This window comes from Trichoderma ghanense (genome assembly GCF_004382785.1).
Source record: "Trichoderma ghanense strain CCMA-1212 chromosome Unknown scaffold_7, whole genome shotgun sequence".
NCBI lineage: Eukaryota > Fungi > Ascomycota > Sordariomycetes > Hypocreales > Hypocreaceae > Trichoderma > Trichoderma ghanense.
Window position 1 is genome coordinate 774,133 of NW_027395670.1, and position 21,951 is coordinate 796,083.

General features: G+C 51.0%; 8 protein-coding genes across 8 annotated transcripts; 4 read left to right on the forward strand and 4 right to left on the reverse strand.

The window, feature by feature from the left end:
- Positions 1 to 223: 223 nt before the first annotated feature.
- CCMA1212_006406 (uncharacterized protein) lies at positions 224 to 1,520 on the reverse strand (the record flags this gene model as incomplete). Its single annotated transcript, XM_073703629.1, has 2 exons — positions 224 to 1,038; positions 1,112 to 1,520. The coding sequence occupies 2 exons, from the start codon at positions 1,518 to 1,520 to the stop codon at positions 224 to 226; spliced, it is 1,224 nt and encodes a 407-aa protein (XP_073557668.1).
- Positions 1,521 to 2,795: 1,275 nt separating this feature from the next.
- CCMA1212_006407 (Uncharacterized protein) lies at positions 2,796 to 4,415 on the forward strand (the record flags this gene model as incomplete). Its single annotated transcript, XM_073703630.1, has 1 exon — positions 2,796 to 4,415. One exon carries the CDS (start codon positions 2,796 to 2,798, stop codon positions 4,413 to 4,415), a length of 1,620 nt encoding a protein of 539 aa, XP_073557669.1.
- A 151-nt stretch (positions 4,416 to 4,566) lies between these two features.
- Positions 4,567 to 5,577, reverse strand: CCMA1212_006408 (Short-chain dehydrogenase; the record flags this gene model as incomplete). Its single annotated transcript, XM_073703631.1, has 1 exon — positions 4,567 to 5,577. One exon carries the CDS (start codon positions 5,575 to 5,577, stop codon positions 4,567 to 4,569), a length of 1,011 nt encoding a protein of 336 aa, XP_073557666.1.
- A 1,399-nt stretch (positions 5,578 to 6,976) lies between these two features.
- Positions 6,977 to 8,883, forward strand: CCMA1212_006409 (uncharacterized protein; the record flags this gene model as incomplete). The annotated part of the gene is made up of 8 exons (XM_073703632.1): positions 6,977 to 7,231; positions 7,298 to 7,444; positions 7,502 to 7,618; positions 7,680 to 8,051; positions 8,109 to 8,235; positions 8,299 to 8,421; positions 8,479 to 8,667; positions 8,726 to 8,883. 8 exons carry the CDS (start codon positions 6,977 to 6,979, stop codon positions 8,881 to 8,883), a joined length of 1,488 nt encoding a protein of 495 aa, XP_073557667.1.
- A 600-nt stretch (positions 8,884 to 9,483) lies between these two features.
- CCMA1212_006410 (uncharacterized protein) lies at positions 9,484 to 10,821 on the forward strand (the record flags this gene model as incomplete). Its single annotated transcript, XM_073703633.1, has 1 exon — positions 9,484 to 10,821. The coding sequence occupies one exon, from the start codon at positions 9,484 to 9,486 to the stop codon at positions 10,819 to 10,821; it is 1,338 nt and encodes a 445-aa protein (XP_073558131.1).
- Positions 10,822 to 11,589: 768 nt separating this feature from the next.
- On the reverse strand, positions 11,590 to 13,202 carry CCMA1212_006411 (uncharacterized protein; the record flags this gene model as incomplete). Its single annotated transcript, XM_073703634.1, has 6 exons — positions 11,590 to 11,981; positions 12,040 to 12,141; positions 12,207 to 12,422; positions 12,489 to 12,658; positions 12,732 to 13,064; positions 13,126 to 13,202. The coding sequence occupies 6 exons, from the start codon at positions 13,200 to 13,202 to the stop codon at positions 11,590 to 11,592; spliced, it is 1,290 nt and encodes a 429-aa protein (XP_073557903.1).
- Positions 13,203 to 15,326: 2,124 nt separating this feature from the next.
- Positions 15,327 to 17,209, reverse strand: CCMA1212_006412 (uncharacterized protein; the record flags this gene model as incomplete). The annotated part of the gene is made up of 5 exons (XM_073703635.1): positions 15,327 to 15,616; positions 15,685 to 16,120; positions 16,176 to 16,507; positions 16,563 to 16,754; positions 16,822 to 17,209. The coding sequence occupies 5 exons, from the start codon at positions 17,207 to 17,209 to the stop codon at positions 15,327 to 15,329; spliced, it is 1,638 nt and encodes a 545-aa protein (XP_073557905.1).
- Positions 17,210 to 20,209: 3,000 nt separating this feature from the next.
- Positions 20,210 to 21,729, forward strand: CCMA1212_006413 (uncharacterized protein; the record flags this gene model as incomplete). Its single annotated transcript, XM_073703636.1, has 6 exons — positions 20,210 to 20,511; positions 20,596 to 20,922; positions 21,012 to 21,114; positions 21,178 to 21,457; positions 21,527 to 21,563; positions 21,618 to 21,729. The coding sequence occupies 6 exons, from the start codon at positions 20,210 to 20,212 to the stop codon at positions 21,727 to 21,729; spliced, it is 1,161 nt and encodes a 386-aa protein (XP_073557904.1).
- Positions 21,730 to 21,951: the final 222 nt, after the last annotated feature.

Consider the following 21,951-nt stretch of genomic DNA (forward strand, 5'->3'; position numbering starts at 1 on the left):
ACGGATACGAGGAAACCGGTATCAACTGCATAATCCTAATCCCTCCAAGACGTCGCATGTCAATCCCTGACAATCGGGCGGCAAACCATTCTTCAAATCCACACGCCTTCAATGGACCACTATCAACAGCATCCATCGCCTGGTCAAAGACGTACAAGCATGTCCCAGAAATTCAGGCGCAAAGAGAGCCATGGCAAATTCCATGCCTCTTCTCCACGCCCCCTCACTGTCGCTGGCACCTCGCAATGCCCTGATACGCCACAAGCTCGTTTGGAAAGGCGTCCAGAAAGATCTCGTCGGCATAGTCGTACCAGTCTTGGTTCTCCGGAGAAGTGCGGGCCTCAAAAAACTTGGCGTACTCCCACCACTCCGGATACCAGCCTCCGTTATCCCAGCCGAGGATGCACACGATCTTGCTATTGTGGACCACAATGTTGCCCGGGCTCAGTTCGCCATGCGTGAAGCGGATGCGGTAGTCTGATCGGAATTGACAGGTCAGAGCGTGGGCAACTGGTGTCGGAACGGATGGGACGAATGACGTTGCCAAGAAAGCAACATATTCGCGGCATGTCGGTCTGGCCCGAACTGCCCAATACGTATTCTGCACATGCTGGTCCAGAATCAGAGAATAGGGGCCGGAAAAGGCAGACCCCAGCAGATTCGTCTTGCCAACAGTAGTGGCAGGAGTGCGGACCGAAGTCATGCCACTCCGCATGTTGTTGACGATGCGCCGCAGTTGGCGCGCGTAGGCATACTTGGCTTCGGGCGTGAGGTCGAACCAGATTGCTTCCAGGAGCTCTCCTTGAATAACCCGCTCTAGACCCCCCTCTGCCTCGCTAAAAGCCGGCAGCTGCAGAATGGGGATGTCAAGGCGGTCTTGGATCGCGTTTCCCAGAAGCAGGCCGACGTTCGAAATCGAGCGATATTGGGTCGAAATCAACTGGCTGCCATCGCTACGCCTCGACTTGAGAGTCAGTAGCAGGGAGCGTGGCCTCAGAAGGCCTTCCAGGTAGATTGTGTGAGGATTCGGAGGCGGTTCTGGACGAGGGATCAGTCGAGGAATCAGTATCACTTGGGCTTAATGGCCATGGCCAATGGATATCAGACTCACGAGGTGGAAGAACAGGAGGAGTCGAGCGCCATTGCCGCGATGAACGCGGCTCTGGTTCGTCCAGTTGACTACGAGGTCGCTTGACCCCCGCAATCACCGGTGGCAGGCTTTGGGGTAGCGGCCTCGGGACATGCACAAGCGCCTGAGCTCCCTCACTTCGGGGCGGAGAGCCCTCTCGCTTGAGGCCAGCGGGCTGCCGAGGGGTAGCCACGCCGAGACCGAGGGCGTTGCTACCCGTGGTGCGTGGCCCGATGGTGATGACGGGGGGCGGGGACCTCTCCGGAGAGCGTGACTGCAGCAGCCGCATGGCACGCTCTGGGTTCAGGCCTTCCATTTTCTCAAGAGCTGTGTCTTGAGGGCGCTCGAATACCGGAGAGAGCCGGCGGCTGTCAGCTCCAGCGTCCGCCATGTCTTCTGCTTGAGCGTTGCATGCGTTAGAGCTTGAATGGCGTCGATACACGTGATGGGGATGCACTCGGATGGCGGCCTACCTGGGGCTGATGTGAAGCGGCTGTGGGTGGTGAAGTAACTAAGGTTCTGTGAGAATGCGACAAGAGAAGATCGAAGAGACGGGTTGAAGACAAGAGAGTAGAACAAGACAGCGGAGGTGAATCAAATCGATGAGCTTCTTCTCGTGAGGAACAACGAAGCGCGGCAGTTCACAGACTCAGAGTTCCAAGGCTCGAGACGTCGGCGTTGGAGAACTTGGGGAGCAGACGATGATGATGATGAAGGAGGTGAGGAAGAGAGAGAGAAGGACGAGATTCTGGAGTTTACCTCATGCTTCTCTCTGTCTTTGTTCTGGCTGCACGTGGCTGGGCAACGGCGTCGACGAAGGAGCAGCTCGTGGGCAGCTGGCGGGCAGCTGCCGCTCGAGTCCAAGCATCAAGGCGGGAAGAAGCAGCGGTACATGCATTTGGGTGTATTCCTGGTGTGGCTGAACGTCGCTTTCATGCTCTCCCTTCTCTCTGAAGAGGACGGTAAATTGTGAGAAGAAAAAAAGTGAATGGGGAGGAGATGCAACTGGCGATCCTTTTGAGTCCCTCACCGGCACATGTTTCTCTGCGGTGGACGGCATTGACGAGGTGGTAGCTTGCAGGTACACCATTTATGTGCTGCATATACCTATGAAACAGGTAACAAAGCAACCAGGAAGTATAAACCTTCATGTTGCTGGACGGGCAAGTTTAGATGCTGAGGAGTGTTGCTGTGTTGGTGAGAAATAGGTATCACGAGCTCTTCATATCAGATCTGTGGAAGCAGTCAATCGAATCCATTTGTAGTGAAAGCAAGTGACTGTTGGCTGTGTGGAACAACACCATGCGTGACACTGCATACATGTATGCTTTCGGCTGCTTCCAGGCATCAACAAAGCGGAGAAGTTAGAGAAGATACAAATAATACGCTTCTCAGGATGAGTAACCGATGCCTCGCCGTCTGCCTGCTCGAGATCTGCAACAGACCACAATCGAAACAAGTCTCCGTTCTGATTCGCTGCTGATAACGTTCCTTGCAATAGCTGCGAACCAGGATCATCACCGAGCCAATCGTGGAGAGGGCCGCGATCCTCCGAGCCGCTTGCGCGGAATAAGTCTGGTGGCCGGTGGGCAGACGCGTAATACGATTTATACGACTCATCTGTCCAGACCAGAGAGCCTTCCAGCTTCGAGTTGTTCTGCACACCATGGCTGTGATCGCGGTCAAGCTCGTCGCCCTGCTGGCTGCGGTTGCGGCCGTCCAGGCAGACCGAGATCCCATCCTCCCCTTCCACGAAAGCGCAAGAGCCAATGCCAACCGCATCTTCAACGCCATTCACTCTGCTGGCCGCCAGTGGGGATCCTCGCTGAACCACAACGGCTTCGGCTTCATCCCCGTTGTCGTGCCGGCCGGGACCTCGTTCTACCACGGAGGCTACGCCGAAGAGCCTCCCAGAGGCATCGAGTGGTTGGCTTTCGAGGTTGAACACGCCGAGTTCTTTGCGAGGCCGCCAGGAGGGCGGCATGGCCATCGTCCACCTTGTCCGGGGGAGGGGCAACTTCATCTGCTGGCAGACCAGGCAGAGACGGACGGCGGCGGCTGTGACGAGGAAGGGCGAGTGAGAGGCTATCTACAGACTTACCACACGACACGCGACGCCCAGCTGCTCTATCTGGATGGAACGTCGGCAGGCAAGACCTTGATTGGAACCCTAGACTCGCAGGATGAGGTGCTCCGCCAAGACGACAGCAGGCAGGGGGGCATCATCGAAGACGAGATGAAACGCGCAAAGGCCCTGTGTGACATGGTGACTGAATGGGGATGGGACGGAATCATGCGCATGGAGGCTGGCTTCGAAGTCATATACTGCAACTTTAGCTCCGGGCTGCACCTCGATTCTTCCCTCCGCACACTGCTGGTAGAGGACCGAATGAAAGGCGACGCCAACTTGATACCCCTGTGGCTGAGGGCAGCTGCAGAGCGGTATGATGGCATCGGCGGCGACCGGGTGAGGATGGACTTTTCATCCATGGTGTCGGGATTCTTCTTCCCCATCAACATCTCTAGCACCGATCCCGAGCGGCCGGACCTCGTCAGGCTGGGAGCAGCAAAGCGGGAGCATCTCCAGGACATCAAGGCGTACCTGCAGAGCGTCTTTGTGGAGCCGAGGAAGTTTGTTGTCAACTGGCAAGCGGTAGTTGATATGATCGTTGCTCGGTTTGACAAGAGACTGGCGGCAATGGCTTCGACCAGTGTGTCACCGGATCTATTCATTTCTGAGCTGGAAGGCATTACACTCACATACTATGAGGCCCCTGGCGTCCCAGGCGATATCACATTGGCAAGGGAGGAAGACGACAGGAACAGAACTGCCGAAGCCATTGATCGTTGTGCTGCACACTACCTCAGGCCGGCATCTCCAAGGCAGCAGGAATGGACTCTGTCTGATGCCCTGATTCATACCTCGCTTACAACCGTTACGCAGCGCATCTGCAGCGACCTGTTTCTCATGCGAGCAATTTTTCTCGGGGCTGTACCAGATGCTGCACCCGACGCGTACCTGATCAAGAGAGGGGTCAAGAGTGCTTCCATGAAACAGGCAGTCGATGAAAGCCGGGCTATTGCTCGTAACCTTGTCCAAGAGCTTGCTTGGACGACTAGGAAGAAGCCGCAGGTGTGCAGCGAGGAAGAGATCCTCCTCACCGCCATGTGGCCGTTTGGAGACAGCGTCGACCACTTCAACCCGGGGTGCGTCCCCTTTGAAGAGGCGACAGCAAGGCGGCGAAGCTATTGGCAACCTCTTGAGCAAAGGCCCTATGTCGAATGACCAACGGTCCAAGCCTTTTCACCATGTTGCATAAGGCATCCGCATGTCGTGGAATCATCAGATATGACAACTTGCTTTGTTCTATATCTATCTTCGCTGCTATTCTATGCTATCTCTGCGTCTGATACCCTCCGATTCGCAACCGATCCGCTCAAACCTTGATCCTAAGCAACTTCTCGCTAAACTCCCAAGCCCTCTTTGCATCCTCCTCATTGTACGTATGATCAGCGTGTCCCCTCCAATCCGGACTATCCGACTTGGACATGTGCACCGCCACGCCACAATCCTCCAAATACTTGCCCGTCACGCCCTCGGCCAGAACATCATCGCTCACAGCCGCCCACACCTGCGTCGCGGCGCCCTGCTCGCTGGACATGAACAGCTTCTTGGGCCAAGTCGACACCATCCCATCCAAGAAGCTCTTATCCCAGCCGCTGTTGTCCAGGAACGCAGAGTCCAAGATGGCTCCCGGGTGGACGCTCCACGCATGGAGGTTCTGCGCGCCGTAGCGACGGTCGATCTCGGAGGCGGCGTAGATGCTCGCCGTCTTGGCCTGGGCGTAGGCGGCGCTGGGATCGTACTCGCCTTTTTCAAAGTTGGGGTCGTCCCAGCGGATCGTTCCGTTGCGGTGGCCGTAGCTGGAAACGTTAATGACGCGGCTGGGGTTAGAAGGCGAGGCGCTGGTGAGGAGGGCGTCTTTCAGGAGGGAGAAGAGCAGGAATGCGCCGAGGTGGTTGACGGCAAGCTGTTGCTCGAAACCATCCACCGTGACCTTGCGCTCGGCAAGGACTCCGCCGGCGTTGTTCAGCAGAACGTTGAGTCTGCCGCCGGACTGCTTCAGGAACGCGGCGGCAAAGGCCTTGACGCTGGCGTTGGACGCGAGATCAAGCTCGAGAAAGTGGACGTTGGGTAGGTCGGCGATGGTGGAGAGCGCGGCCTTGGCCTTGGGGATGCTTCGGCCGGCGAGGTAGAGGTTGGCGCCGGTGGTGGCGAGCGCGCGGGCGCTGGCGGCGCCGGCTCCGGAGGAGACGCCCGTTATGATGATGAATTGGCCTTGGAGGTCAGTCTTGCCGGCGTCCTCGATGATTTGTTGGGCGGTGGGGCGGGCGTCGCCTTCGCCGGCGAGGTTATCCCAGGCGTGGACGGCGGCGTAGCGAGACATTTTTTTTAGGAGTTTCGTGTCTTGGGACTTTGGGTCCAAGTGATGGTGAATGATGGTAAGGTGTTGAGGACTTGTATAGCCGTTGAATTATTGTCTTTCTGTGTCTGCTGAAGCAAGAGAATCTCCATCTTCGAGCAGCTCATCCTTGTCTTTTATACCTCGTCTCCTTCATAACATCGTGTCTTCCTTAATCCTAATCTCCGTCTTCTTGCTATTCTTCGGTCCCATAATCTTTTAAATCCGTCAAACACCATGTGCTCGCAGTAGAGATGTGCGTAAACCATCACTGACCCGTGGCTTTCAGATGTTTCCGAATGAAGGCATCGCCATGAGGGGGGGGCCACTGGATGACGATCGGGCCAATAGGGGAGCTGAAATTGCGAGCAGGCCAATCACGTATAAGACATTCTATCAAGGCGGGGATGTGAAAAGGGTGGACAGTTCAATGCTTCGGCCATGCGAAGACAATTCCCGAGCTTAAGGTATACGCCGAGGATTACCGATCGATTTTTTTGATTCTGGGCTTCTCAATCCCCTATTCGAACAAAGGTAGGCGCAGAATGAAGGAATGATCATTTTTCTCACAAATTCGCCCCAGGGTACGGAGAAAATGCGATGTTCCATGTGTCGGGCACAAAGGGTAATATGACATAAAGAGGCATCCTCCTTGTATTCGGAGATGGCAATGCATTATCACATTATTAGTAGCGACTCTCCTGCAATCTTCTCCTTATATAGAAAGTGATTTCTTTGGATCCCGCATGAACTCGCATCGACATACTGGTGAATGTAAGGAGATATTGATATGGACTACCCATACCAGCAGGGGCTGCCAGGGCGGACAGCAAATGCGACGGTTCTGGCATGTAACACTGCTAAATCGCCGCTGTCTTTTGTAGGTTGTCATTTGCTACTGAAAGCTGATATACTATGAGATGTAAGAGAAAACTACATGAGAAGAGAATTACCACAGCTTAGCAGCCGGTGAATCCCTTCAAGGTACATTTAATTGCATGCCTTGGAGGCCCCGCCTCATCCTTCGTAATCTCGTCATTCAAAGTTCTGCCTAGCAATGGGATCTTGGGGACTTTTGTATTTTCTGAACAGAGACAGATTTGAAAAGCGGTAGCTTACTGTCAGGCAGCAAAATTTGATACGATAGAATGTCTTGAGCTGCCATTCAGTGTAGCCTCACCTGCATCAAAGGAATAACATCCCCGCGTGCCGCAAATTGCGTGTTATAATAGGAACATCTAGGGCCGCTCATAGACGGCATATAAATATAGAGGCTATTTGGTATCCATCTTCATCTTATGCCCTCCGAGGGTAGGCATAATGCCTTTGTCAACCACTCATCTTACAATTTTGCATGCCCTAATTCAACTCCCAGCACAACAACATGGCCGCTGCACTATTCAACGTCCTCACGACGAATGCCGTGGATCTACAGCGGCTTCTCGCAAGCAAGCAAATCACCAGCGTCCAGATCGTCCAGCAATACTTTGATCAAATTGACCGACATGAATCGTTTCTAAACGCGCTCCTCTCTCCTGCCCCTCGCGATAAAGTGCTACGAGTCGCCGCAGCTCTGGACGAAGAGCGCAGCAATGGAAGCGTTCGTAGCCCATTTCATGGGATCCCAATTGTCCTCAAAGTGAGCATCAACTGAATGGCGATCTCTGCATCCCAGATACATCCCAGATACTTACAATGTCAACAGGACTGCTTCACGACCGCTTCCAATCTCGGCATGACTACAACCGCAGGGTCATGGGGTTTTGTCGGAGCTAAGGCGTCCAAAAACTCTGCCCTTGCGCAGCTGTTGATTGACGCTGGCCTGATAATCTTGGGAAAAGGCAACATGACGGTATGAACAGAAGGCCACAGCGTAGCCGTTTTACTCGCTAATGGAGAAGGCCGATAGGAATTTGCAGGCATGAAAATGACAATGATGATGCCGGGATGGTCCAGCCACGGCGGCCAAACGCTCTCTCCATACGTGGGAAAGATTGAAGAAAATGAAGCTATTCTAGGACACTCGGTCAGTGAAGACATCAATCTCATGCATTACTCGGGACAGCAGTAATACTCACATATGTCAGGCCCCAGGAGGATCCTCCACCGGTTCTGCCGTCGCCGTCGCCGCTGGCTTCAGTCCCCTCGCCATGGGCACAGAAACAATTGGCTCGATCGTCACACCGTCCACACGAGCAGGCCTCTACGCTCTCAAACTTACTACCGGTGCTCTGGATACGACTGGCGTATATACCATGACAGACTTCTTCGACAGCGCGGGCCCCATGGCGAAAAGCGCTGCTGACGTGCGAACAATGACGGAAATTCTTCTGCAGCGCACATTCAATTCTGACAAGTTTGGAACTTGGGAGGGCTTGTGCGTTGGATTTCTCGATCCGAGGCTGTGGAAAATGGCTGAGGCAATGTGTCCGCCGCATGAAGGCACTACCGAACAAATGGTACGCGGGGCTTTTTGCTACCATGTCCTACGAAAATTGCGTCTAATCAAGTTGCAGATCGAAGAATACGAAGAGGTGGTCAATCTTCTCCAATGTAATCTCTGCCCATTGAAATACCCCGTCAATGTTGCCGACGTCGATAAGTTAGCCGTGGACGGGGAACAGGCCATTATGCCCATCTCTTGTAAGTGTCCCCAGGTCCCCAGGCATTAAACATGTCCTTGAGTCCCATCTCACCGTCGCCTAGTCTGGGAGTTCAAGAATGTTGGCATACTTCGCTTTATCAACTCCTTCGATGAATGCCCTGTCCGAAGTGCCGAAGATATTGTCAAGTTCAACAAAGACAATAGCGATAAAGCGATGCCCGCACGTAAGCTCTTAACATTTGAAGCAGAAGAAGTTTATGAGATCTAACCTTAGTATCAAGCATACACGGAACAAGGAGACCTCGAAAAGAGTCTTACCTACAACGACGAGCCAGAAAGAATTCAGGCGCTGAGAAAAGGTCTCCGGAGTGTAGCCCGGCAGTTTATCGACGCCGCCTTGGACACTCAGGATGTAAAGCTCCTTGTAGCCCCGGGTGATAGCTCTCTATGTGTACATGCCGCCGCAGCAGGTAAGCAAATACCGTCAGCAATGGCATAAAAGCCTTCCTCGTCTTGCTAACTCAACAGGTCACCCCATTGCCACCGTGCCCATCGGTCAATTGAGATACAATGGGCGTCCATTTGGGCTGTGTATACTGGCCAGGGCAAATGAAGAAGAGCTGCTCTTGCGCTTCATGGCTGCATATGAGGCGGTGGCTAAGCCTCGTCCTGTACCCAATTTGTAATTCCGTCGCCATCCGCCATGTCTCGCCCCGAACTTTATTCTTATAAGGTTTCAGAGTTGGAAGATATGCTTATCTTATATATGAGCATTGGGTAATACTACGAAAAGCCTATTGAGAGCTATTACCTCTGTGATCTTTACCTACCCCAGAATTGTAGGAAGAATTGTAGATCCATGAGCAATGTTGACTGACATCGACTTGGTCACTTCGTTCTATTCAGCAACTAGGGGGTTTCTTCGATTGCGAGGGAGAAGCTTAATGCAGCCATCCGGAGGCTTTATTTGTGATTCTGACGTTGGTCCATGTGTTAGAAGACGAGAATGAGTAATAACAGATTCTTTGACTTGTACATTGGTTTGCTCATAGCAGAGCCCTAAAGCTTAAATCATGACACATGGAGGAAATTTGAGGCTAGATCAGCCAAGTATGGGTGAACAAGTTCTGGGTTCCTTGAGAAGATAAGAGATGCATAAGGTATCCGTTCTTCACTAGCGTTTTCAACATATATCATTTCCCGAATCCTTCACAGGAATCTTCACACATTGCCATTAACATCAGATTGTTTCTGAGTCCAAGCATCCCAATCACCAAGCATACATAATGTATATCGCAGGCGTTCTCACCCTCTTGGCTGGCCTAGCCATGTCTCTCAACTACGCTGGCCAAATGCCCCCAGGCAAAGGCTTCACCATCGCCCACTCCGCTGGAACAGAGGCAACGGTCACAAAGGACAGTACGCTCAACGGCACGTACCACAGCAACTTCACCCGTCTCCAAGCTCAGAGAATCCAACCCCTCCCACTGAAGATTGTCAACAACTTCGATGCCGGCCCAATCAACGCCTACATTCAAGGCCTCGACTCCCAGGGCGCCGTCGTCTTCATCACCGCCAACGGCAGCCTCATCTACCCCAGCTCTCACGGCTCACAGTTGCCTCGTAAAATTGAGCACGAGCTCGCCATCCCCCTCCCTGGCAAAGGCAAGTCTCTCGACATCAAGATACCCATCCCGCTCTCTTCGGGAAGAGTCTACTTCTGCCAAGGGAATCTCAGCTTCTTCATGCTTGATACGGGCCACGGTGATGGCCTAGTCCAGCCCTCCGTCACAAATGTAGACGATCCCAGCGCCTCCCTCCACTGGGGCTTCATTGAACTCACTTACACAGCTGCCGGCACCGTCTACGCAAATATCAGCTATGTCGACTTCGTCGGTCTCATCCTCAGCATGATCCTCTCCACCAAAGACGATCCCTCCAAGCCGCAAATCACGCGCGGCCTCCGCGCCGACGCAGTCCAAGCCCTGTGTGATGGGCTCAGGAATCAAACTAATGTCGACGGTCACTCCTGGCTCGGCCTCTGCGTCGTCGACGAAAACGGGCGTCCTATCCGCGTCCTCTCCCCAAACTACTACCACCGCCTCCATGAATCCGCCTTCGAAGACTACTGGAACAGCTACGTAGAGAGAGTCTGGCGTCACTACTCTTACAAGCCCCTCACCATCAACACCCAGACGCCCGCCGGCCCCATTACATGCAGGGTCATCCACGACATCCTGCGCTGCCTCAACGACACGCGCGGATACCCGCGTCCCCTGGCGACCGACATATGGGGCTGCGACAGCGGTCCCTTTGGCCGCGTCAACGGCGACAACGACATCCACATTGCCGTGATACCGCGCCTTTGCGCGGCGTTTGTCCGGTCGACGTTGCTCATTCCGGGGGGAGATGTGCAGCCTAGCTTGAACTCTTCGCATCATTATACGGTTAGCCCGACGCATCATTATAGTCGGCTTGTGCATGAGCTTCAGATTGATGGTAGGGGGTATGCGTTTTCGTATGACGATGTGAATCCTGATGGGACGGAGGATGCTTCGGGGCTTGTTTCTTCGGGGAATCCGGATACTTTGACGGTGTATGTTGGATCTCCGCCGACAGATTGAACGGGAGTCGATGGAGGAAGTAGGTGGCAAGGATAATATAGCGTGTACACAACAGCGAATTATATCATTAGGGAGCCTAATTCAGCGCTTTGCAGACTGAATTCCAACAGTCATTGGACTTGTTATGTATTGGATTCCAGCTGGAAATCGTTAACGCTAGTTGTACCAACAATGCTGTGATATCTTTTTCGACAAGTTGATTGTCTATTCTGAAATTAACTCAAATTTGATATCTTCCGGTCAAATAGTGTATATCGAATGGGTTGAGTGACCTCGATCCCTCGATTCCAGAAATTGACTTTGTCTGAGAAGGCCTCTGCTGCGTCTTTGATATATGAAGCGCCCGCGGCAAAACTTTGGACGAGGTGGCGTTTCTCGAGCGTGGAGCAGACCACAATCGTAAGTTTGGAAGAGCAATTTGTAAGCGTCCCAGGTCAGACTTAGACGGAGTTCAGATGCTTTGCCACTTATTCATAAGCTAAGGCTGAACGGCTTGTACGTTGACCCATGAATTGAGCATCTTCGAAGAAGGACATGATCTCCTCAATGTCCAAGGGCCTAGCTAGCCTCACGTTATCTCCTGCTACCCAATTCCATGTATGACTGCTATGTGTTATAATGAAGTTCTTCATATGCTAAGGATGACGTCTCCAATGCTCATAATAACAAGTGGGCTGTAACAAATATCACCCTTTGAAAGGCAAAAGTGATGTATATGCAATAGATCTCAAATGTTGAGGGTCCGGAAAGCCGATCCACGCGCATCATCTACTTCATGTACTCTTTCAGTCCTCGCAGCCTCTCCTTTGCAGCTTCAAGCACAGAATCCGGCTTGCACACGGCAAACCGCATCCACTGCTCGCCAATATGTTGGTTCTGCGGTGAGTAAAACTCACTCGGCGGGATTGCTGCTACGCCCAGTTCCTGGATCAGGAACCACGCCAGCTTGAAGTCCCGCGGACGCTCCAGCACGTGGGGAGGGAAGGGGTAGTTTTCTGGTAGCTTTACTTTGCTCATGTTGGCGACGACGAAGTAGCCGCCTTCTGGCTCTGAGTAGGGCATGTCGAGCTCGTGCCAGATTTCGTTGAAGAAGTCCATCTTGAACTTCATGTCCCTGATGCATTCGTCCCAGAAGCCGTTGTCTTCAGCCTGTTCGAAACCTTCATCAATGTTAGCGCATCCCAAGACAACTCCAAGTTGATTATGAGAAGTTCGTACCGATAGCAAACGCTTCTTGCAGCGGTGATGGTGAGCAATAGCAGATGCGTGCATGTGCCTTGACAATGTATGTTATCAGCTCCGGGGGGCCCATTACCCAACCTGTGCGATCAGTTAGACTGTGCAAAAGCACGACATGGAATCAACGTCTTTGAGAGATATCGTACCAACTCTCCAACCTGTGGCGTAAAAGTTCTTGCCCGCTGAGCTGAGGGTTAATGTGATCCGCTCAACCTCGGGCGACATGGTCGCAATGCGAGTAAACGGAACGTAAAATAGCCGGTCGTACACTTCATCGGAGATGATGAGAATGTTGTTCTGGACGCAAACATCGGAAATCTGCTTCAGCTCCTCCACGTTGAAAATCTTTCCCAGGGGGTTGTCTATCAAATCGAAGCTATCAGTCATACGCCCAGATTATTAGACACGACTGATGGTAATTGACTAACGAGGCGTGTTCAGCACGAGCATCCTTGTCCGAGGAGTTACGGCTCTCTTCAAGGCTTCAATGTCGAGCGACCATTCGCCTGCAGAATGCGTTTTCGTCATTCCCGACTTTGGTGGCTGCAGCGCCACAGAGACGACTTTGGCTCCGGCCATCTCGATATTGCTGATGTATCTGTCACGCAATTGAGCATTAGGATCCCTCGACACCAGCTACTAAGAAAGCATAAGAAAATGGGCGCGCTTACTGGTCGAAAAACGGCTCCAGCAGCAAAACCTCGTCATCCTGCTGCAAAAAGGACATACAACAGCTCAGGAACCCTTCGTTCGCACCGGTTGTGATGGCGATTTCCGTCTCCGGATCGAGCTTTCGGCCCCAGAAAGGGGAGTAGGCATTTGAAACGGCTTGTCGGAGACGGAGACGGCCTTTTGGTGGTGCGTATTGGTTGCAGTCGACGCGCTCCACGGCACTTTTCGCGGCGTCTATCAGGAACTGGGGAGGATTGTAGCCAAAGAAGCCTTGTCCCATGTTTACTACCGGCTGCTTCTCTGTAGCAGCTGCTGCGGCATTGATAATTGACCTGGAGAGAATCCATTAGATACATGAAGTCGAATACTCGAGTTCCTCATATGTCGACTTACCACACATCTTGCGTCGTGCCGGCTACACGAGGAGCGGGCTTAATCGGCGACTTGATTCCATTCTTCATAGATGCCATCTTCTGCTGCAGCTGGGATTATTCAAGGACAGTCGCTTGTTTCAAAGCGGCAAAACGAACCCATCTTGTTGGATGGCCAGCCATGGTCAGCTTTATATATGTTCTTCCGCCCCGTCAAAGCGAGAGCCGCCGTACACGCCTGGTTATTAACTCGCGTCTAAAATCTTACAAGGGTAGAATTGGTTTCTTGTCAGATATCTCAGGGCCGCACGCCCTTGCGCCAGCTTACCGACCGTGTCAACGCTCTCGTCAAACGGAATGACTCAACTTCATTGACCTCGACTCGCCCAGTACGGGGCTTGGTCAACAACAGAGGACATTTCTCCGAGTCTTCCTGGTCGGAGGCCAAGCTGGTCTATTTGTCCACTAATCATTCTTTCAATTAGTCACGTTGCACTACTGCCGTCTGGTATAAGGTCATGGTTCCTGGTCGGTCGTCAACTTACAGTCGTCCGCTTCCGTAACACGAGAGATCCGCGACTCTTATCATGAACGCACTTTTTATACAGATTGGGTTGTCTTCCTATCAAAGTCGATAATACCTTGCAATGCGATATCTGTCCTCTAGTGACCTGGTATCTACCTGGGCTTGCCGCGAGACATTGGCTGCCATCATGTACGGGGCAGTTTGTTTCACCCAGTCCACACGACTCCTATACTCATCGCACCCTCGAAGTATGGTGATGCAGAGCTCCGATCGTCGGCGTTTAGGAAGCTGTCAGGTCCGGGCCTCCGGATCGGGTGCTGCGTCTGACAAAGGTCTCGACATTTTGCCTCCGCATGTGTGGTTGGGGCAAACCATGCGGCTCTGCCAGGTAGCCACTCTGTGGCCTAGACGGCAATCAAGCAGATGCCCAATCCCCCACCATCCACATTCGTGGACATGGACATAAGGCGCGGATTGCCGGCGCACCTGTAAGGCTGATGGCGATGGTCCACTCACCATATGCTAGTCGATCGTATTTCGTTGGTGCCGTTGATGGAGATCATGAGCTGCTATATATTTGCATTTGCAGATGGTTCTATTATGTGCTTACTAAAAAAAAAAAAATATCCTTATCTGGATCGAAGAGCGAGAGCGTGTGTCATGGCTATGGGCTGGGGAGGCATCCTGGTTACTGCAATAACAAAGCCAGTTATTGGAGCATCAGTTCCCACCTTCACCTGGTGTCCTTGAACTGAGACCGTATCAGCCACTTTTCGAAGACAAATAAATTTGACAAGGTGAGCGAGGTGGCACCGAGTGTCCGCTTGCATGTGTCTTGTAAGTTGATTACGTTCGGAAGCGCCCGTACCCTCAAGCCGGTGGCTGCAACTTGTGTCTGGCATAGCGGATCTTCATCAAAGGTACCCATGTAGATTGGACAATTTGCTAAATAACGACATACTTGCTCCCGTAAAATACGGCAGAAGTACGTACGGATATGTTGCTCTCGATGAGCAGCATTGTATAAACACAGCAGCAAGCTCAGGGGTAGGGGAATCCTGGCAGGAATTCGTCCCGTATCAGAAGGCTTAACCAGTTCTTTGGTGCTAAGACCATCAATACTTGAATCTGGGTCTAACTATTGACTCCATGGAGGAGACTTTCGGTAGGAGGACCTGAACTGTAGTTCTTCCCGTATGCCTTTCAAGATATCCCACTGAAAGGCGTGGTCCTGAAGCGCCCGCCCAATTATGCAATTCGCCAGCTCTACTGTTGCAAAGAATGGCTATGATTGGGAGGGATGACACCTAGCGGATATATATGGAAGTGCTACCGAATCCTTTGGCTTTTTTGAGGATTACTGTCTTGATGAACTCAGCACTACAAGCGCCACACGCTATTTTCTTTGGCAATGCTACGACAGCCGCTCCGTAATCCTGATTTGCCAGTATTTCACCTACCAATATCTAGGTAATGCCTCCTTGCATATAAAGTACTCAACTTTATGCTATTGCTAATGTTCTTTACTCCAAGCGCCCCTGGTTGTTCTCGTTTAGACACAGCTTCTCACCAAATCATACCAGGGTAATCATTGGCTTGGAACACTCATCCGAAGTTAGCTACACCAATTCCATCTGCAAAGCTTTGTCGTGTGTATTAGAACCAATCGCATATGCTATCTAGGACTCATAGAGTCTTCAAGTCCTCTGTCTGAACACGCATTCCAGTTTACCGGCCTTCAGAATCTGCCCATTCACTGAATCCCGGTGAATTGCCACTCCATCTTCACCAGGAGCAAACTCAAAGTCATAGTACCAAGTCGTATAGGCTAGGACGAGGCGTGTAACAATTAAGGCGATCCTTCTTCCGACGCAGGTATGAGGACCGAGAAGGAAGGGGTGGAATGCGCGTTTGTCAATTATGAGATCAGGTCGTGTAGTCCACCGTTCCGGGATGAAGCTGTTTGGTTCCCTGAAGAACTTGGCACCTACGAGCAGTTAGAAATATCCTGACACGTGGAGACTGTAGAAAGCGCGCATAAGAGAGTATACTCACTTCGGTGCATAGCATGTATGGGCACATAGACTTCGACTTTACCCGGAATGAATACTCCGTCAACCTCGAGTCCTTCCGGCGGAGTACAACGAGGTCCGTTGGAGCAAGTGGGATTACGCATTCTCATCGTTTCGTTGATGATCGCGTTGAGGTACGGCGCGTCTGCTTCGCCTAGGTCGTGGTTTGTGAATTCTCCGGATATCGTGCGTCCGTAGAGAGGCTCCAGTTCTGCATGTAGTTTCTTTTGTATGGCAGGATCGCGTGCTATGTAGTAGAAGGCGAAAGACAAGACTGCGCCAATGGTATCCGTTCCGGCAACCATAAGAGCCTGTGCCTCCGAGTATATGGCCATATGGTCACCCATTGCCTTGGGTTCCTTTGCGCGGTGATCCTGGAGAAGATATTTCAAGATGTCTTCTTTCTCCTCATCCGCTTCCTATGAGGATGTCAGTGAATCATCTCGCATAAAGACAATGGGCCGCAATACCTACCTTTTCCCGCTTGTCCACCATCTTACATGCGAGCTTTTGAAACGCCACATGTTCGCTGGTACCACCGATGGCATTCAGCAAAGCAATGGGCCAGTACATGGCGCCGAGTTTGCCAACGCTTCCCAGTGTCACCTCAAGGTAATGCAACATGGGATCCTCTTTGCCCTTCTGGATGGAGCCAAAGTTTTCGGAAAAGCCCATGCGACCCATGTTCTCGAAGGGGATCAGGAGGGAGTACAACGAAGTGTTGACCGGTTGGCCTTGAAGGGACGCCATCTTGCCAAGCCATTCGTAGACGACCTCACGAGCGTAGCTCTCGTACGACTCTAGGGCTATCAAGTAGTCAGATCGGGGCACTGAAATGATAGTCGAGGAAGAGCAGCTGACCTTTCGCATTGAATGCTCTGTCCCAAACTTGACGCTTCACTCGATGCTCCTCGCGATCGACCGTAGTCTCCAGATTCGAGTAGCCTTGATAGTGTACAACCTCATAGACGGTCTCTTCTTTTGAGCATCGGGAGCTTGCTCTGTGGATTTTCTGCTGGGCATCCGTCGATAACACTATGAGCTCATTGGGAGCTAGTGGCGTACAAAGAATTCAAGTCAGTCCTACCGAAACTGTTTTGGGGCCAACAAGACGGCTTACCAACTCGAACAATATCTCCGTACTGTTCAAAGAATTCGAGATACTTCTCGTGAAGTTTGCCGTCCCGAGCGAGCCACGGAGAATAGAACTTTGTGACTTTGGCAAAGAACGGCCCTGGGAAGCGGCGTAGGCGATGGAAGAAGATGCGATATACTATAATGCTGGTGAAGAGCGTCAAGGAGTAGCAGAACAATATGAGACTAGCCGTGAGTGATCCTTGCAAAACGCCCAGTAGGTGAATGCTTCGCGCATATAGAAACAATATCGCGACTAGATAGAAGACAAGGACCTGCGGCGCCTGCAGAGCCTTATTTCCACGGATGAAGTAGAGAAGATGGGAGAGAATCCCCGCCGATGCGGATGCGAGACACAGTAGTTCATACCGCATCTTGTTGAAAACCACTTCGGTTACTCGTGAGGAGGAGAAATCAAGATTTGAAATATGAGAGAAGACATATTATTTCGGTCGAGGAACTGGCGGGTAACGCGGTCTTATGTATGAGAGAGCGAACTGGAACCGGTATGTCGTGTAAGGAGTATAAGCGGGAGCAAGCTGCTTCTTACACGATGACCCGAGCTGGAGATGAGAGCAGCCACAGACTTTCTATTACATTATTTCCCCGTATTGCTTCAGTCAACGATACAACGGAGGGTGACATGAGGCTCAGGTATATCTTATAGTGTAGAGTCTATACAGTGGAGAAGCTCAAGGAGTTGTGGTAATTTGTAGCTGCACCTACATCGACTAGGGCTTATTCAGAGTCATGCGGATTTCAACTTCACGGCTGTCCATTCGCTGAAACAAACGCCTCTTCGTAAGTTATGTTTGAAGATGGAAATGGGGGACGGGATGCCTTGCTAATCTTTCAAAGGATTCATCCTGTCGGAGCATGCCAATCATATGGTTTCTTCGTCACCTCGACCGAGGAAATTGAGCTTTATTTGGGATAGTACAAGCCGAATCGCAATGAACAAATACTGATGACGGTAATGTTGAAAAGTATGTCAAATTGGCTTGCTCATTCATCTACAAAGACAAGAGTATAGCTCCTACTCATACTTAGCTGCTGGGTTGACCCTGACGCCTCCATGCACCTATACTCCCTGTGTGGTACCCCTTATCTCCAATAGGTAAGAATATGATTAAGCCGACACCAACATGTTCGGGGAGCTCATCGAGGAACATTGCACTTAACATTGCGGTTCTGTAATATAAGGCGATATTTCGGAAGTTATCCAAAACACGTTTGAAACAGTTGGTCAGGCTATATAGGACATAATACATATTGTCGCTTAGACGCTTAAAGCAAGTAATCTGTCTGCACGAAAGCACGACGACGTTTCTGACTCTTGAGTAGTATGTAGGTTATTCATCAACGCTCTGTGATTTAACCATCCATCAGCTGCGAGCCGCGAAATAGCATCGAAGGGCCTTGCCAGTTGTGATTACCAGTATCAGTCGGGTGACAGAAGACAGTTGCAGAAGTTGGGAATGTCGAGACGACATTCGTCCCCTCAGAACGACTTGGCAAAAATGATCCCACAATCCAGGATCTTTCGATTTTGCCGATGGTTAGTGTAATACAAAAGCCTATCTCCGACATTAACAGGAACGCAAAGGCCGAGTGGCTCCTTGAAGACATCCCGTGGTGTCTTTGATGTGTCCGTAGCCTACCTCCGATACATCAAAGTCAGGCATCCAAGGGTCCGCGAGGAGACCGAGACCCTTTTAGCCCAAAGTATCACGCAAAGAGGGTTCGGAGACGGTGAGATGAGACAAATTATGTTAAGATTTCCTTATCGGTCTTCTAGGGGTGCGTAAGTGTACTACATTTGTTTTAAACCAAGGGCAATGTTGCTGCTGGGGATGGCATGTCTGTTTGTGTGGTATCTCTTCAAAGGTATCGCGTTGCGGATGCACTCATACAAAAGTACACATGACGATAAGACTCGATCTGAGATTTCAATAGCTCTCCCTTTATCCTGTGTGAGAAAGCTCCATGATGAGCACTTAGCTTCATCAAGAGATGTGCGACGCTTCAGTGATATGATACACTTTCGTCCAGGATGTATTCCAGAGCCATAATTAAGACTTCTCGGACTCAGTGATCACCGGGTGTTCTTACTCATAATAGCTCAGAAGCGTACTGACAGCTATTGCATGGATTTGGCCTGGAATACAACGGCCAAACTAGGTAGGTACGTGCCTGTACTTGTTTCGGACGAATTGTCCCATCCGCCTCCAATGATCGTATATTCCTTGCTAATATAACCTCCCTTCGTTGCTGCCCTGATATATTCAACTGTAATGGTCTGAAAGTATGTATCAAGCCTTCTGCATCATGTATATGCAACGGTGACAGTATGTCTACACTTTGGCCAATTAGCCACTGACCCGTGTGAACCTCCGCAGATGGCGTTCTTCCAAATCGGCTGCGATGCAATCATTAGACACCTGATTCTTGTGTAACAAGGTGGCTGTGTGTTCGGCGGCCATATTGTGATAATTTAACCTATCGTGAGGTTTTACGTGTTCCGTATGCATCGAGTCTGTCACGCCGTCACTGATCAAAACTCCAACTGGCTCTGGAATGTGATGGAAGAACACGTTGAAATTGACATCTAATGTATTTCTGCCCAATTCGTGTGCGAAGTTAAGGGCTACGGATCCGGAGGATGCCGGTTGAGGCCTAAGAAGTCATCGCTTGCTCGAAACCTTGTGAGGTAACAAACTATCATCCCGATTGCATTCATGACCTTGTTTCCTTCGCACAGGATGAAAAAGCAATCAAGACTCACGTTTCTTTGAGAAAGTGAGTTAGATATAAGCTTGCTGTATCATGGCGGATTTGCTCTCTTCGCTGGTGAAGGAGAACAATTGGTGCCCGGTTTCATGTACGCAGTATCATGGAGCCTGATTATTTCGGTAATCATGTAGATTAGTTGGTCAGGATCTTTAGGTAGTAAAACTGGGCTCATGTCTGTAGGACTCGGCAGCGGGATATCACTCCTTCGTGCAGCACGCTCGGTAGGTCTGCGGGGATGATAGCGTACCACATGAACAGTTGATAGGACTATTCACGCGGAAGGAGATGGATACGCATTCGACCTCCTGGGTCAAAGTGATAGTCCGGCCTAATGTGTATATAGCTGCGACTTGAAGAGGGTCGCCAATCGTGACGTCTTCTGTAGGGACTTGCCTGCAATACCCAAAATATCTGACGCAGGAAATTGGGACCCAATGCGTAACCAGCATATGAGGAAATTGACCTATTGATGTGATGCTCCGCCAACCCGACACTATTCGAACATAAATAGGATCCAACTGATGTTCATTCCATCTTTGATCAACTTGCACCACCAACAGTCAACCAACTGGATTGTGAAAATGGCTTTCTACAGCACATCGAAGAATGTCTCCATCAATGGCAACTTGTTAACAGCACAATGTCGAGACTATGACCACAAATGGGTCTCTTCAAGTATCGACCTTGATGAGCATGTGGGGAACTCGGATGGCAGTTTTTCTTTATATGAGAAGAACTTCTCCCACAATGCAGACCAGATCCAGCTCCAGGGAGCAACATTAACCGCAAAGCTCAGGCAACGCGACGGAAAGCTTGTGACCGCCTCTTTGAACTTGAACCTTTGCATAGCCAACGTCAATGGACGGCTTCGGTTTCAGAAACTGTTCGCAGAGCCTACCTCCCCCCCCCCAAATCAANCCTCCTGGGAACGTGATGCGGCTAACTGACTGACTGATAAACTCTGTAGGAGCGAGTCCGTGTTGACCAAAGGCAGTTGCTATTCTCTCGAGAGGTCGACGCTATACGGCCTCTGCCTGGGCCTCGATGGAAAATTCCACAAGCGCGACATTGATCTAAACGAATACTACGAAAATGTCAACGGCGATTTCGCCACAGGCAGGCACTTTTACTACAGTGCCCGCAATGTTCGGATCGAGCCATCTAATGACTCCCTGCTCCTGAAGGCAGACCTCAAATGCGACCATTGGTACTCTTCAAACAATTGGAACGCAGACGAAATCGACTTGTCGACCTGTATACTCATTCGTGATGGCCATTTTGTATTCGAAAAGCAGTGAGTGGAAGCTTCTAGTGGCATTACCTGCCCTGGGCTAGAAATATGAGCCCCTTTCTGATTGGACTTTGCCAACTCAAAAAATTTAGCGACGGTCTCTTCGATCGAGATGGAGCAGTGACCAAATTCTTTGAACGTGTTCCTTTCCTTGGTTTCGTCGTGGCCGGAATCCATATATGGGCCGGGAATGAGGTATGTAGTTGAGTCCATATCAATGTAAGCCGTCCTCCCCCCGAGCCTCTAACTCGTCTCTAGGAATATGGCAAACGAGCCTGTGCCATATGTGCTAACTCCAGCATTGTATGCTGTGGAATTGTTGTTGGATGTTATTTTGGGGGTCCTCTCGGTGGCGCCATTGGCGCTGGTATTACCACGTGGCTTGCAATCGTTGTCGAGGCTCAGATTTCCGGCACTATTCAGGACCCTCATCTTCAGGCCCAATTTGAAGAAGCAACCATTGGAAGATACCTCTACGAGACGCTTAGGAATGCGCTGGCAGCCGGAGCCGCGGGGTACCTCGCTGAGTTCCTCAAAGGTGTAGCTGGGCAAATTACCGCTGAAACGCTCGGTCAAGTAGCCTCGATGCTAACATCAGGAATCACAGTTTTGTCCGAAGTAGTAGCCTATTGGCTTCTGAAGAAGTATGTATTCCAGTCGTACCTGATGGTAATAGCGCTGCTGACTGACGTACGTAGGGTCGCCGATGCCCTGACCAAAGGTCGACTCCCACATGAATGGATTGAGACTGAGAGGAAGTTTGCAGAGCTTAAGGCAAAGAGGTCGACTGGTCGAGGAGGACGTCACTGAGGATTTGTTTCTATTTCAGATCAATGATGGGGTATTAGCCATGTTTACCGCTGAGAACAGGTGGCAGTTGATCGAGTGTTTGATGCAGTCCCCAGCCCGCAAAGGGGTTTCAGAGGGGGTATTGGTCTCTCAGGTATTGGAAGTTCCTACATGAAGTTACTCCTGTTGATAATCTTCATCCATTTCTCTACTCTACACTACAACGTGCAAAAGTGTAAAGAA